Consider the following 16847-nt stretch of genomic DNA (forward strand, 5'->3'; position numbering starts at 1 on the left):
TTGTCGGACAAGGCTGGGACCCACTTTCTGGGCAACGCGTGTCGGTCTGAAGGAATGCGGTACAGTGGAGCCTCGAGATAGCGATTTAAAAGAATGATTTGAGGAGAATGCAAAGATATGCTAATTTAATAATGAAAATATGATTAAATATTATCTTAAAGTCAGGGTAATATCGTATGCATTTCTCCAAAATATTATATTAAAATTAATAAATTAAATAAAAAATATATAAGTAAGAAAATAAATAAATCAAAATCAATAGTTCTTAGTAGATGTTATTAATCTTCCGGTTTATTATTTATTTGAAAAAAAAATCATAAGGAATATTAAATTGGGATAAACAAATTAAATAATTTTAAAAAATATATCAAATATAGGATATTAAAAACAAAATAAAATATAAAAATAAACAAGAAAGGAAGCTACCTTCGGCCAGCCGAAGCTTATATACCCTTGTAGATAAAAGAATACTCACTCCGTGCAGTTCCAGGGATTCCAGATTCAGCGTTTCGATTTATTTCAATTTTGTTTTTAAGTAGTCAAGAATCAAAACGCCTACTTCCTACAAAGTTACAATGAATTTTCTTATATTTGTTTGGGAGCCTTAAGATATAGTGGTCCGATCCGGCTGGCTCCGTCATATGTACTACCTGCAATAGAAAGAAGACCTTCGGGAAAGTTTTATCGCGATAGCTTTAAAACTGAGAGACTAGTTCGCATAGAAACGGACAGACGGACAGACGGACAGACGGACAGACGGACAGACGGACATGGCTAGATAGACTCGGCTATTGGTGCTGATCAAGAATATATATACTTTATGTGGTCGGAAACGTCTCCTTCACTGCGTTGCAAACATCTGACTGAAATTATACTACCCTCTACAAGGGTATAAAAACTAAATTAAAGATTATTATCTTCGTCTTCATTCTTCACTTAAAATTATTTTTTTAATTTTATATAAATTAGTAAAAATACCATCATCACCTTCCACTAATTGGCAATCTGACTTATAGAAAACCCACTGTCTTTACAAACGGCATTCAAGGTGTATCCAAATTAAGCTCAGTAACAGTGGCAGTAGTGCCAGGTACAGTTGTGCAGCTCCGACTTCCAGTTCCGCCGATTACCATACCCTCCGTGCACTCAGTTAGCTTGTAAGACTCGAACCGGGCGGAGGGCAACGGTTTTTTTGGCCACCTAAGCCAAAAATCAACACGCTTGCTCCGTGTCCAACGAACCGGAATCGGAGGAGGAGGATGCCCATCCACTGGGACTGGGACTGGGAGCACGACCACGAGCATGGCGTGGGGCACCACCACTGGCCGCCGCCGCGTCGTCACTGGTCAACGGGGGAGTCCAAGTGCCGCCAGCGGCACTACTACCTCTCCCACGACCTCGATGTCTGCGCCCGGGACTTTCATCTGCGGATGGACGACAGTGCCTGGTGCCATGGCTCCTGTTTGGTAGGCCGCGTGGTCATAGAGACGGGCACCGAACCGGATTCCCTGGGCCGCGGGACCTTCAAGGTGGTCCTCGATGTCCATCACTTCCAGATCTCTGAGCTGACAGTGAAGGCCAGGAATAGCGACACGGTGTGCGTGGAGGGCAAGCAGGCGGATGACCGGGCGGAGAAGGGTCAGCTGTGCATCACCCGTGAGTTCACCCGATCCTACAAGCTGCCGCGGCACTACGACGCCACCCAGGCAAGGGCCACCTTCTCCGCGGACGGAATACTGATGATTACGGTGCCAGCACCACCGAAGCTGGACGACGTGGAGCGCCTGGTGGAGATCGAGCCCACGGGCAACTACTTTGGCAGCGTCTCGGATCCCACGGCGCCCAGGGCCATCGAGGGGGCGGAGGGGGCAGGGGAGGGCGGAGATGGTGGAGAGGCTAATCCTGCTGGCACGGCGATGGACAAATGAAGACGGCGACGTCTGGCGGTTGCGCAACGATTCCGCTTCCTCATCCCCAAGTGGAGGCGGAAGCCCAAGGGCGTTTAGGCCGTCAGAGGCAGTCGATGGATTCATTTTTTTTGGGGGCGGAGAGGAAAGTCACCTGGCACCTGCACCTTGGAGTTCCAACCGAAAACAAGAGTTACTTGGATTGTTCGTAGGTTCCAACTTAGCTAGCACGTAGACCTTCGTTCGAAACGTGAGCAAATATGGCGAGGTCAACATTGTTCTAGGTTTTTTCTTAAGATAGCTTCAATATAACCCTATAGAGTTGACAACTGCTTGTGATTTTTGTTTTATGCCAATAAAGGACTTTATCAGAAACTACAAAGATTTTACAGATTTTTTACCTTGCTTGGTTTTATCTGAAATTTAAAAAGGCCACATAAAAGTATCTAACCGAATGCTTAGATAACGAAGAATCATTCCATTGAGTTGTTATTTAAAACACAATCACACTCAAAATATTCCCCAGCTAATCGCCCAAACAATCCCAAATCAAGGATAAATCATGCCTCTGGGAAAAGCCCAGCTCGACTACAAATCCCAAGCGAATTGGATTTCTCGCTGCTCTTAACTTTCCTGTCACGCAGCGTTTGATTAGCGTCAAATTTGAATAAAATTCACTAACACCTTTTTGTATTTTCCTCGTCTGCATTTGACGCTCCGGCGTTTCCCTTAGGCACATGGCCCATAAAAAGACAAAGAGGAAACCCAGCTAGTCAGCAAAAAATAAAGGAAAAACACAGACATATGTACGTAGTTTGCTTATCGACCTAAGGAAACTAAAAAGAAATGGTGGTACATCCTTTTCTAAAGAGATTTCTTGAGATGGAAAGAAACAAAATATATGAAAGTCATCTGTAATTAAAATTATAAGGAATTTTTCTCTAGAACTTAAAGTAAATATTAAAGTAGGTCAAAGAGACGTCGGCTCTTTATCTGTATTTCCCCTAAGTTGCAACACATTTTAGCCCAAAAAAGAAGGGTCATGTGACCTACGATATAGAGAAGCCCAATCAGGCCTTCGGCCTTCCCCAAAATCGTGGGCCCAAGTTCCGTTTTTGATTTGGTTTTCGTCCCTTGCAATTTAGCCGTTGAGACACGTTTTCTTGTTACGATTGTAATGAAATTTGCTACATCTTGAAGTGAATTGTTGCAGGCCGCAGCCTGGAAAAGCGAGAAAAGCGGAAAAAATTGCCACCGAACGATGGGACAGGCGAACAACGAGGTCGCGTACTTTGTCATCGTTTTGTTTTTATGCGTAGTTGCGTTTAATAAAGTTTTTATATGGCCCTTGAATGGGGGGAAGGACGAGGGACGCAGGACTTAGGATCCTGTCGTCAGATCTCCGGACCGGACGGACTCCCTTATTTCTAATCAAGTTACGGTTGCGGGAATGATGCCTGCAGCTTTAAGATATTGGACGACCGACTGCCGGGCCGCGGGGATATTCATATTTACGAGTATGGCCGAGGCGGGCGATAAAATATTCAGCAGAAAAGTAACTTCACAATTTCAATTTCCCCTGCTTTTCGGACGAGCCGACGAGAGGGGACAAACCAAAATAACACAACGATAATAAACACCTACACACCAATTTTATGAACTCATAAAACACTCGGATGGAATCGTACTTTATATGTATGTGGAAAAAAAGCCAACCATATGAATGCGAGAGTGCGTATATTTGTTCGTGTTTAAAGAACTCGGCCGTAGGCTGAATGGCTAGATGGCTGGATCCATAAAAAGTCCATATGCACCTCTTCCGGTTCCAAGCCGTAGAAAAACATCGAACATCGCCCTCGGCCATTCCCATTGTTGTTTTATGTTTTATGATCCGCTGGCCACACAGCTCAGCAGAAATCGCATATGCGGTATGTGGATTGCGGCATTTGGATCACAACCAATTTTGTATGGCCTTTAATCCATTGTGGGGCCGATTGAATGTTTTTCAGCTAACTTTTCAATCGCATGGTAATCAAACATCCCCGGGGAGTCGCCAACTTATGTGAAGGCCGCGACACCTAATTACGCAAATTGATGTGACATCAGAGCTCAAAAGTTGGTGGTCTCCAGGGGGAGAAAGTCCAACAGCGCTTTTCCTGCCGAGATTCTTAATTGAAGATACTTTAGGAAGTGATGCTAACCGACTAGAAATATTTGTAAAGCTCTATTTACTTTAATTGGTAATTTATTATTAACACTTAATAACTTATATTACATATTTTAATTGCCGATAATTTAGGAAGTGATTCTAGCCGACAATAAATATTTTAAAAACTATATTAACTTTAATTGAGAGTTTATTATTAATACTTAATAATTTATATTACGTATACGTATTATCAGGGATTACACATACTTCTTGAGCTTAGAAAGGGTTTACGTATATCTATAATAAATAGTAAAAAATGTTATATGTTCAACTGGCAATCTGTACTAGCAAAAATCCTCCATAAACATACCTCTTAGTTAATATTTCGCTCAAAAATCAAAGATTAGTCTGCAAAAAGCGAGCATCACTGGCTGGAAAAGCTGTGATTTTGGAGCGTGTCCAACACAGTTTGCTGACATCGTAAGACTCCGCCACCAGTGTAAGAGGTAATTGCTCCATTGAACTTTACAGCCAATGAGTTGTTATGAGTTGTTTGACCAGCAGCCAAAGCACAGGAGCTCAAATGAAGCGCAGACGGGGATTGCGATTGGGATTCCCTCGTCATGAACTCGCATCCTGCATCCTGCATCCTCCGCGTCCTGCAAACTGCAGTTGTATTTACAGGACATGCACACAGACACGCACGCCTACGCAAAGGCATTTTGCGGGCCATTTGCAATTCCGGGAAGAGGATGGGAATCCAGATGGGGATTTCAGCGGGGATTGCGGACTGGCAAATGCATTTTGCAACCGCAGCCACGGAACGGAACGAAACGTTTCTGCCACGGGGGCAAATGCAGTTGCCGGAGATGGTTACGTGAGGCAAGTCGCATTGGGGCAAATGCATCATTAACAAGAAAGGAACTGTTCTGAACATTGGGGAACGGAGCTCGAAATACCCTGGCAGTTTTGTATTGATAGGGTTGCACAACTGCTAAATAATGCTCTATGTTTAAGAACGATACTACAGAAGTGCCTTTAAACTTCAATAAAAGTTTATAATTGTCTAAGTATTCAATATGGTTTTCTTTAAATACATCAAGTTCTAACACTAGGCACTTAAGGGATTTCATCTTTTAAACGAATACCATTTGTCTGTCATAAAAATAGATATCTTTAGAGCTTAGAGGCTATTATACAAGGAATCTCTTTTAGATTTAGATAAATTCGTTTGGATATGCTTGCTTTGTAAGGACCTTCTTAAGCTTTAGTATACCCCTTTTCCGAGGGCATCGAATTGAGCACACACCATGAAGCGAATCGAATGGGCTCCAGCCACCAACGACCCAAAACGAATAATGTTCAGCTGTTTCGAAACGATATTAGAAAGCTACATGCCAATCGGGAGAGCGAAGCAACTCCAGCTCCTTTGGACATCACGAACGCATCGCTGAGGTCCTGTTGGTGCGGCGCCTAATCTTTGGTCCTTTGGTCGCTGCAGTTGCAGTTGCAGTTGCTGCCGTTGCAGTTGCACTTTCGGCGGGGAATGCAGTGGCATTAGTGGAGCTGCTGCGGCTTAGCCGGCTTCCTGGACATCGAGGACCAGTCAGGACCAGCCAGGATCGACCAGGTCCTTTATTAAGCCAAAGCCGATGTCAAACCTGCCTGGGCCCATTTGCTGTAATCGGGGACATAGAGGACCTGCGGACGCTTTGCTGTTTTTGCGGTTCTTGTTTGCGAATCGGCGAGGACGCAGGATGCAGTTAGTGGCGCTTAGGGGCATAGCTAATGTTGTTGCTGCCGCTGCATTTAAGCGTTACGCACTTCCTGCTGGCAATGTTATTACTTCCGTTGCCATTTAATTGATTTCGAAGGTGCGTTCTTGACTCCCAAAAGGGAAGCAGTTTGGCGGTAAGGAGCTCTTCCGCCCCATGGCCCATTAGTAAATTGTAGGTTAAGTGCTTTGCATGCGAAAGCCCAAAAGCCAAGCTTCCAAACCCATTTCCCAACCCATTCCCATTGAAAACGCATTTTTAGACGTTACACCTGTAAATAGCTTGTGGGAGTGGGGAAGTGGAGGTGGGAGTGCGGTTAAGGATGCGGTTTTTGGGCACTTTTTCGAGGCCCTGTTGCTGCCTGCCTGCTGTGACGTCAGCGCTATCCATGCGTAAAAGTTATTAGTGAAATGCACTCACCTGGCGGAAGAAAAGCAGAAAGCGGGAAAAGGCAGGAAAGGGAAAACTGCAGATGTTTGTTGGCCACGAAAACCTCAAACAGCACTTAAGTTGTTGCCAGCTGGTAGGTTTTGGTTTTCGGCTTTCGGTTTGCTTTACTTAGTGCACTTCTATGGGCAGGTGCACATCCCCATCCTCCCCTCCGAAATCCGGAGGATTATGAGGCACCCTGCCTCCTTCTAATAGGCTTAGCATGCATTTCCGACAGCGCTTCTCGAGAACTTTTCCTCAAGCTGCTGACGAGCGGAATTTAAATTCGCAATTACCGGATTCCACATCGTTTGTCACAGACACACGCGAAGCTGCGATTCTTGGCTTCTTCTGTAGATAATTGGATGCGAGTTTATATTTTCAGTCGAGAATGTGAGCGTACTTTCACGTGACTACCATGATTGATTCCCGACTCATCCCCAGAGACCCCAGCCGATGAGCCCCATAAATCGAAAACAGAATCGTACATCTGTATGTCTGGCTGCCGTGAAGCGACCCATTTATCCACGAAACCAAAAACTATTAACAATTTCGCCGCCGCCGCATCCAGGGCATTTCGAAAAACATTTGAAAATGAAACATGCTCCCGCTAATTGACTTCGAACCGCAGCATCCGCGATTGTTTCCCCATTAGCTATGATTTCTTTCGCCCGGAATACGATGGGTTATTTGTTATGGCTGTGGGTTTTTAGGGGGAAAGTGATAAGTGAGCTGCTATTAGTGTGTCAATTAGCGGGCTGGCTGCATATGATCCAGTTCACTTGGCTCACAGGTTCGCTGATTCTCCGTGGAATACAGCATACAATACACATGCCACACGGTATATGGCACATGGCATTCGGCATTCGGCATTTGGATGCCCGGGGCGTGAGAATTAATGCATGACTGGCACTGTGCGAATCTGTTTCAAGTACTCGCTGAAACCGAAAGTGGAGTGCTAATTAGCATGACTAACTAACGCTTTCATCTCTACCTTTCAGGGAAATCTGGACCACGGTCCTGCCGCCCGAAAGCAAAGATGTCTACACCGCCATTCTGGGCGTGACCAAGGCAATTCGGATAGACGAGGGCGTCTACAGCTGTAAGGTGAGTTGGTATCTTGGAGATATTGGAAAATGTATATCTCAAAAAAAATGAATTTTAGCTTGGAAGGAACCTCTTAGATTCTTTGTTAGGAAATGTAATTAATTAGTACCTTAGTATATTTATTTAAATATTTATTCTACCACAAAATAATATTCAACAGGAATATATTTTGTTTTCTTTAAATTTTAAACATTTTGTAATACCTTCAATATTAATTCCTAATAGATTAATATTTTTGTAAGATCAATATTCTATATTTTAATAAGTGGTTAGATACTTGTTAGGAAATGTAATTGATTAGTACCTATAGTATATTTATTCTACCACAAAATAATATTCTACATTTTATTTTCTTTAAATTTTAAACATTTCGTAATACTTTCAATATAAATTCCTAATAGATAAATATCTCTTAAGATACCTTTTCTATTTTTTTTTGAGTTATCTGTTCCTTCACACTTTTATAATTTTCATTTCATATTAAATTAGGCCAACATGGATTCCAGCCATCACGTCCGCATCAAAGCGTTTAAAATTTCCATGTTAATCTAAGCTGATGATCTGGTAATTCCACTTGGGCCTCTTGGTTTTTCTAATGATTCCGGTTCCCCGGGCGCTTTCAGGCCCCGGCAGACGCCCCATAATATTTTCAGCTGACTAATCAGTCTAATTGCCATATCATAGCGGCGCAGCATAGCAGAGCTATTCGGATCTGTCTGGGAAAACTGAAAAACCCCGCAGAAGGCCACATAATTACATTTGGCTTTGCTGCGTTCTGTTCACGGCTCTGTTCTTCATTTTCGCTATAACGTAGCTTTTAATTAGACTAATTAAAATATGGTAGACCGGCTGGAGGGGAGAGAAGGAAAAGGAGTGGAATGTGGCCATCGGATTCTACATCGGCATCCATTGCACTTGAATGGTCTTTCTCAGGGGCCAATTAAATTTTAATCTATGGTATTAAGCATTCTTTTGACTGCGGTTCCCGGCGATGAATTTACGGCTGCCCAAAAGATGATTTTAAGCCCCGCACTAAATAAGAGTTTTAAATTGTTCCGCACCATTAGACCCAAAACTGCCCTTCTTCTCCACATGGCCTGCCCCAAAAAATCCCGGCAATCCGGTAGGTTGGTCCTTTCTTTATGGCTTAGGTAATAACATATTACGCAAATGGCTTGTAAAAAATATTGGGCTGCCGTAAAGGAGGGTCATGGAAGTCCTTCCCTTGCACGTGAAAAGTTTCCCAAGAAAAGTTGGGGAGCTCCAAGTACGTGGACACATGACCAAGGCACTTGGCTGGCAAGTTAGTTATAAATCAAATGGTAATTTGATTGCCTGCTCACGGGAGATTGTAATAAAATGTTTACGTTTGTTGCGTATAAATCAAATTTGGAATTGTTTGCAACTCAATTGAACTTTGGCATTAGCATAATGCTTCTGATTTCGACTTCAGCGTCATTTTAGCCAGATTAAAGAAGGCGCCGGAACACTTTAATTCCGTAACTAGGGGGCTGCAACTCCCCCGTTTGGACCACAAAAAGCGTCAGCATCTGTTGCACCACCCAGCTGGCATTTCTTGGGGCCCGAGTCCATTGTATTTAGTGCCTGGTCCGAAGCCCAGCTTCCAGCTCTCCGAGGGGACTTTTGTTAAGTTCTTTATGGGGGAGCTGCCTTTGCCGCTTTGTGCCTTTGGCGCGCCTCGTGCCGCTCACTTATTATTGTCCCTGCGTCCCCCGTAATGACGCCCGCCAGATCAAAGGCAGGATGTCGGGTGGCAGGACGAAACGAACGCTTAGCAGCTGCAACAACGGAACGATAATCAGGAGGGCTGGACTCGGAACTCTCAGTCCCTGAAGGTCGATTGTGCCCACGTCTCGCAGCTGTTTGCTGAAAACTCGAGAAGCATGAATCCTTTTCAATAACACGGCCTCGAGGTCCAAGTCAATAAAACGCCTGCCAATGGCTCTGCTTTTGCCTTTTGCGTTGGGGACTGCATGTCCACGTCCATAACTTCTTCGCAGCACACACACACAAAAACCCAAACAACCACCCATACATTTCTAATGGGGGCGTGTGCCTTTCTCGCTTATTTATTATTTATGTATTGATATTAAGTATACGCCTTGTTGCAATTAATTCATTGGCCTTGGGGAGCGAGCGCGTCTTGGGTCCATTACGTGCACAATGGCCCAGAGCGGTGCTGTCTTTAAGCCGGCTGCATTAGCCCCACTTCTTAAGCCATTCCAGTTTTCGCCGAGCACGATGGGAGCTTAAGTGTTCTGTGGGTTAAGGGAGTAGTGGTTGCCATAGGACCACCTCAAAGCAGTATGAATTGCGGAAGGGGTCTTGGAATTATTATTACTACAGTGTGCCACTTATTTGTACTTTAATAAAGTTCTCTAACTACCTTTGAAAACCCCAAATATTCGTGGTTAAATTCTCAAAACCTCAATGCTGTCAATATCCATTAGCCTAATAAATGCTGGCTCCCGAATAACCTATTTTATGAACTATTAATTCCTTTGGAGTGTTGTTCATTGATCGGGAAGAGAGAGCAAAGAGCCAAGGATCCTGGCCAAAATGCTTAGCCATTTCCGGGGGCACAATGTGTTGTTTAACGACTTGGCCTGTTAATGAGACGCGACTTATCCGGGTCCAATAAAATACCATTTGGCCATAAAAGCGCTCTTCTCTTCCGGCAGCAAAGTTTTGCAGTCGGAGAACGTCGCAGCTTAATGAGTTAATTGGCATTCGGATTTTGTGGCCGGCAAGGATTTGTTGACGCTGCAGAGTCGTAAATGCCACTGCAAAGCCAACGGACATTTCCCGATTTTGGATTTAGGAGAGTGCAGAAAAAGAAGAAAGACGAAATTTAAAGCCGCCATTGCCATAAAAAAGCAACTAACCTTTGGCTTACACCATCGGGTGTTTCGCTGTCTATTAAATACTTCCGGATCGGCGGAGGCCAAGTGCCCGGGGGGCCAGATATCAGACGCGGATGCAGGATGCAGGATCTGGGATCTGGGAAAACCCAGCCAGACAAGTGCGACGATACCTTCACGGCGGCGACAATGATACCGCCTACTCGTTAGTTGTATCATTTTTTATTTTCCCCTCTGTTTTTTTCTTTTAAATTTGAAACGGAAGTTTCCTGAGCATCTGGCAGACTCGTGCCCATCATCCCCAGCATCATCATCATCATCATTGTTGACGGCGTGGCAACGTCTAGGTTTTTTCTCTACGACCCCACAAGCACTGCACTTGAAGAAACTATCTAACGTTAGGAAACTCATAGTACACAGAAAAAAAATTCACTAAGGATCAGATCGATATTTATAAAGATCATATGATCATTAGATTGTGTTCATATTATTTTTAAATATTTCTTCAAAAAATACTACATTTGGTACTTTAAAGCAGTTATTTTATAACTTTTATGAAATGATAAAATATCTAATTGATATGTTTGAATCATAAATTTGACATTAATCGGCTTTTTATTGATATGAAATAAGGTACAAATGACCCTATTTCAGATCGTTTTGTTTTTTGTAAAATATAAGTAGGGGAGAGTGGGGGAATTTCGTCACAGGGGCAATTTCGTCACCTGCAATATCTCGGAATCCATAAGTCGTAAAATTATATAATTTTTTTGTTTTAGTCCTTCAAGACGGCCAGACACAACCAATGCATTTGTTTTGCACAGAAGGCCAAGATAATTAAGCTATAATATTAAATGTGTTTTAACAGTTCAAAAGCTACATTTAGTTCTCGACGAAATTTTTTCTGTATGCCACAATTCAAAAGGAATAAGATACACGATTTTTTATATAATACACAGTGCTATAATGTGCATTTCTGCGTCAGTGATTTTTAACTTCGCGCCTAATTTCGGAAGAAAAATAATTATTTCTAAAAAAGTACGGTCTGGGGAAATTTCGCCACCCTACGCTAAGGGTAAATTCGCACCTATTTTAAATACATATTTTTATATTTGACGAGCTGGCTAACGAACAGACTACCAGCAGCAGCAACAAATATAGGACGTCAACAAAAATGGTACGCTCGATCAGTGTAACATACTTACAGGCGTAAAGTTCCCTACATTTTTCAGGTGACGAAATTTCCCCAGTTGTGTGGTGATTTTACCCCCCTATGTGGTGAGATTGCCCCAGTATATTGGTTTTACTTTTTAATTTTTTATAAATCACCAAGTTAATTAAAAAAATAGGGGAATGTCACATTTTAAAGCTTAGTGCTAACCGCATTCAACAATAAAAATAGAAATATGATAACGTGTCTCAAGATGGACAATAAATAGCTTTGAAAAAATGCTGACGAAATTCCCCCACTCTCCCCTATAATATAAGGCTTTACAAAAACCTTTTTCACAAATGAAATCTGGTTTTGTATAATTTTGAACACTTTTCCCATGCATATATATTCCTGTAACATTTTTTACGAGTGCAAAACTCGATGGTTTCCCAAAGGAGGAATGTGCAACAGCGGCGGCAGCTTGAACAAAGCAAGTTTACAATTCGTTTGCTTGCTAGCCGCGTGGAAATAAATAAATAAATGCAAAAGGTTGGCTCGAACCCACACGGCTGCACAGCGGCAGAGGCTTTAAGTAGCCATCGCCTCTTGGCCGAGCAAGTGGTCGTAAATACTCTGGCTCGTGTGGAGCTTCAAGAGTCCTTACGAGGAAAGCAAAGGCTTGTCTGGACATCGGACATCGTCTGACTTACCGTTCGAGTGCCTAGTCAAATACTAATCCCCAGCTCAATGCCTCATTCCCATTTTGTTGCGACAAACAGCTACATTCGGCCATCATTCCTTTCGGGCAGTTAAGCCTTTAAATTACATTTCATAAACTAATACACGAGCCTCAACGATATTTGCCGTTTGATTTATGACTGCATATCACATTCGCCGAAAGGCAAACAGCAGACCCAAGCAAAATCAGGCTCGTCATATCCAATCAGCACACAATGAGGTCTGGCCGACTAGCAAATAAGTCTATTAAACAAATCCTTGGGTGACAGCCTTCGGAGCTCAATCCAAGCCGAGGCTGGCCACAATTGTTTCCCTTGTCCGTGCCGACATGCATGAAAAGGACATCGCCAGGACGAGGCTGTGTGTGTGTCCTGCTCTCACACCAGGCTGTTGTCGGCCCCCAGTTATCGGGGATGCCTGGGCCATCGATGCACTGACAGCTGGGGTCGCAATAATAGTTCAAAACATACTTATATAATTTTTTGCAAAATTTTTAGAAATGCCAAGTTTATTAATGTGTAATATTTAGAAAACTACCAGTTGTATATTATTTGTTACGACATTTATCATTTACCAATATGAAATAATAAAAGTCTACATTTATCCAGGGGCTAACGCTAAGTCAAGTAGTTGGTTAATTAGCTATTAGGTTTAATATAATAAAATGCAATAATTTACCAATTTTAGATTGGTAACTTCTAAGTTAGTCTTAGGTTTGTCTCTAAATATTCGAGCTTTTTTTAAATAATAGTACATAATTATAACATTAACAAGAAAGACAAAATATGTTTGAAATTGAAATTTTATAATTTTGTTTTTTTTAAATGATATTTATCTTTAATTTAATTGTTATAGTTTCTGCATTGTTTTTATATTACTTTATAGAAGCTTAATGCAAAAGAAACTTTTACATTTTTTCCTTTAATTTTTTTGTGAACTATTTAAAACTCCCCAACTATAAGTGGTTCTTTTTCCTGACCACGTCTGTCCACCTCTGTTGATATGAGTAATCAAACCCATGGCATTATGGTCTGCCGCTGACAGGCGTTCCTTGTGGCCTGTCCCTTTGACTGGACTTTGTGTAATGAGCTCGACTGACCACCACCTCCTCCTCCGCCTCCTCCTCCTGCAGGTCACCGACTGGGGCGTCGAGCAGTGCCGCTCCCTGCACATCCACATCAAGTCCCCGCCCCGTCTGCGCGTGGATCCGGCGAGTGTGACTCTGCAGCGGGGGGACTCCCTGCGGGTGCGGTGTCTTTCGCCCGGCAATGATGACATCAAGAGGTACGCTCAGCTCGGCTACAGCTGGACCCGCAACGGGGTGCTCTTCCAATCGGACGCAGCGACGGCGATGTGGGAGGACCTCTATCCCGACGGCAGCATCCTGAAGATCAACAACATCCAGAAGTCGGCGGAGTACGCCTGCCTGGTGTCCAACAGTGTGCGGCCCGTGTCCCGGAGCGTCTACATCAATGTCATCGAACGCAATGCCGTGCACGTGTGTCCCACGGAGTCCACCTACGGCGTCCACTGGCCCACCAGTGCCCCCGGTGCTCCCATCATCACCGACTGCCCGCGGGGATTCGAGGGTCACCTGCGCCGCATCTGCGAGCAGCGGGACACGGGCAACTCCACCTGGCTGCTGCCCGACTTCTCTGGCTGCGTGAGGGACGAGCTGCTGCTCATCTACAACCGCTTCCTGGCCCTGAGCGCCGGCTTCCAGCAGACGAACTCCTCCAACATCCTGAAGGCCTGCTTCGACTTCACCCTGCAGAGGCGACACAGCTTCCTGCCCGGCGAGGCCAGCTTCCTCATCGATATGCTGCACGAGGTGAGTGGGGGTGAGGAGGTGAGATAACTATTATGAAGGCTAAACAACCCTTACCATAAATATTCAATCAGAAATGTGAATATCTTAGAGATTCTAAAGATACAGAACCTTAAAATGAATCTTATGTAAATAACCAATTAAAAGCAAATAACTTTAATTGCTTCAGAAATATGTAGGAAAAATTATAAACAACCCTTAACATAATATTATGGTAATACTGATTCCAAAGTTCCAAAACTATCGCTTTTCAGACATTATTAGACAAATTCCTTGGTAATAAAACATTCCTTTAAATGTCAGACATAGTCACTTTTAGAGTCTCCCCCCAAATATATAATTCAATTAGTTCCAAAATATCTATCCACATTCTCAACTGATTGGCAAACCACTGTTGGAACTGAAATTATCCCCAGCAAGGGTATAAATGTAAAAGCCGCCGAGGGAATGGCAATAACATTCCGGAAATGTGACAGATTTGGTTAAATTGGCCTAATCAAAATCGGAATTGCGATTCCCTTTGCGGCGTAATATCTTGTTGCCGCAAAACTCGGCAGACAAAATTCGGAACTCCGTTTTGAATCGTTTGTCCGTCTGCTGCAAAACCCTTAACACATTTAAGCTTCACCTGGAGTCTGGATGGCCCACTTGAAAGGACGGGCTCCTTGTAGACCGGTAACTATTTTTACACGCAAATGAATGCAAAATGCTGGAGAGCCGGGCGGCTTGCCATTTTTCACACAATTTTCGGTTGCCCGAAAACTGCAGTCAAAGAAAAGGAATAAGAAAAGTTCCAGCCTTTGGGGTCGTCGCCAGGCAACAATTTTTCATTTTAATGCGCACACAAATTTCCCGGCTAACGAATTGCCAGCAGGAGTTTGCTCCTGCTCCTTTTCCTCTTAGCTTTTCCTTGTATTTTACGCTGTCTCAACTCTGTGTTTCCTTGGCCACTTCACAGCTCGACACCTACCTGCAATTGAAAGGCACACAACTGGAGCGTGAGATGGCCGCGGAGATTATACTGCGCATCCTGGATAAAGTCATGCAGAATGCCCAATCCTTGAACAGTCAACAGGTAAGTGTCGGGATGGCAGGATGCCCTGCCTGCAATTGGGCATAAATTATGGCGAGTGTACTCCCATATGGAGTGGCGCCATAATTTATAACCTGCAGCCATATTCAATATTTGCCCTGCTATGGTTTGCCATCCCGTAGGATCTCCTCCACCCATTCGGGGATTTATTACGCCCGAAAACACACACACTCTTTTGGCCAAAAATCGAATCGAACTAGGCCAAAGGTGGGCTTTTTAGCCGGCAGCTTTTATTTAGCTTGTAGTTGGCCTGTCACTGGGCGGCAGCAATTTGCATACCTACATTTGTCTCCCCAAACCGATGCGATCCGTGTTCGGATTTCCAAAGCAGCCGGAGAATTGATGAGGCTGCCTGCCTGGTAATGAATACCTTTTTCGATATGCATGAGCTTGTGCATTTTTCCGGGTTTGTCTGTGGTGTTCCTGTGTCCTCTGAATGAGGTGAATTATGTGATTTCCTGAGCCGACAGTTCGTGCTCCACGTGCCGATTTTACTGCAGCGATAATTGGATAGACCTTTGGCAGATGGCAGATTACAAAATCAAGAATCCCCTCTACGCTCCATTTGGCTTAAAGAGAAGCAGGGCTAATAGAGTCCCCCCCGTTTGGAGTCTCGAAAAGGTGCTGCTAATGAGGGGCAATCAAACAATTTGCCCGCGACCCTCCGCAGGACAATAAGGATAACCACTTCCTTATCACCTGCGAAAAAGGCAGACACTTTTGGCCAATCTGAAGCCTCGAAACGGCTGTGAAAAGTGCGTTGCCTTCTCTTTCCCTTCTTTTTTGCATAATGGTGTTTTTTGGTCGCCCCGCCCGAGATTGTGGCTGCCATTGTTTCCGGCTCAACTGAGGATTTTGAAGGGCGAAGGAAGAGGGTTTGTTTGAGGCGCTTCTCATGTATTATTCCACCGCATAAAAGTGAAAGAGGCGACTGGCGGCGGGATAAGGCTGAAATTTGGGTATGCAAATTTATGAGAGTGTTGATTGCAACTGTTTGAATATGGCGAACGGGGGACCGAGGACCTGTCATGAAGTGAGGATAATTGGATAGCTCCCTTTCGGTAGTCGGCAGCTCATTGGACACATCTCCGGCATAATCTATTAGCCAACTGTCTGAGTGACTTCCCCATCACGGCCTTTAATATTCATCTTTTACGATCGGGGAAGTTTTCCGCCTTTTCCAACGATCTGTTTGCTTACCTCATAGTTACCGTGCAGCAAGGAGTAAGGAAAAACTTTTTAATGCGTATAAATTAATTTAGTTTCGCCAGACTTCGGCTGAGTTATGGCATTTCAATATAATGCGCCATGTGAGCCCGAAAGTCGAGAGCTCTAGAGCGAACAATTTATGTTAAATTTTTATTAGCTGACGCAGTCTGAAAAACTTGGCAGCATAATTGGGTCGATTAAAAAGCGTTGGCATTCGCTGGCCAACTTTGCTGAAGTTGTACAAATAGTTCGCCTCGTTTTTATTGACTGAGGCGCAAAGTTTAATGGAGTGAGTCGAATCGCGAATACCGAATCGCGAATCCCAAATCCCCCCGGCAAGTTTATCTAATTTTTCGCGCGAAATCAAGTTTAATTAGTGGATCGCGGCGGTCCGAGGAAATCCGTGAAAGTAATCAGCCAAGGCCGTCAACATTTACGGCATTCATTCGATGGCCCAAAGCAAAGGGAAAAGTTTTAAAGTTGAAAAGCAGAGTACACCCGAAAAAAACTTGATATGAAATGATGATCGTTTTGATGGTTTGTGGTATTAATTCGATATGCTCGAATTGTAAAGAAT

At 43.7% G+C, this 16847-nt stretch overlaps 2 protein-coding genes across 5 annotated transcripts in view; both read left to right on the forward strand.

The window, feature by feature from the left end:
- Positions 1–16847, forward strand: part of LOC108063192 (uncharacterized) — a 119271-nt gene that overhangs the window by 85859 nt on the left and 16565 nt on the right. For 2 of the 4 annotated variants that reach the window (XM_070211473.1, XM_044395064.2), the window contains exons 9-11: positions 7262–7367; positions 13273–13971; positions 14927–15043. In XM_070211473.1, the coding sequence (XP_070067574.1) occupies positions 7262–7367; positions 13273–13971; positions 14927–15043 (922 nt within the window). Of the gene's footprint in view, positions 1–7261; positions 7368–13272; positions 13972–14272; positions 14644–14926; positions 15044–16847 lie in introns of those variants that run through there. The other 2 variants (XM_070211475.1, XM_070211474.1) reach the window with 2 other exon arrangements.
- LOC108063188 (heat shock protein 27) lies at positions 1260–2289 on the forward strand. Its single transcript, XM_017150191.3, has one exon. It carries the CDS (start codon positions 1260–1262, stop codon positions 1926–1928), a length of 669 nt encoding a protein of 222 aa, XP_017005680.2. The 3' UTR covers positions 1929–2289.

Source organism: Drosophila takahashii, chromosome 2L, assembly GCF_030179915.1.
Source record: "Drosophila takahashii strain IR98-3 E-12201 chromosome 2L, DtakHiC1v2, whole genome shotgun sequence".
NCBI lineage: Eukaryota > Metazoa > Arthropoda > Insecta > Diptera > Drosophilidae > Drosophila > Drosophila takahashii.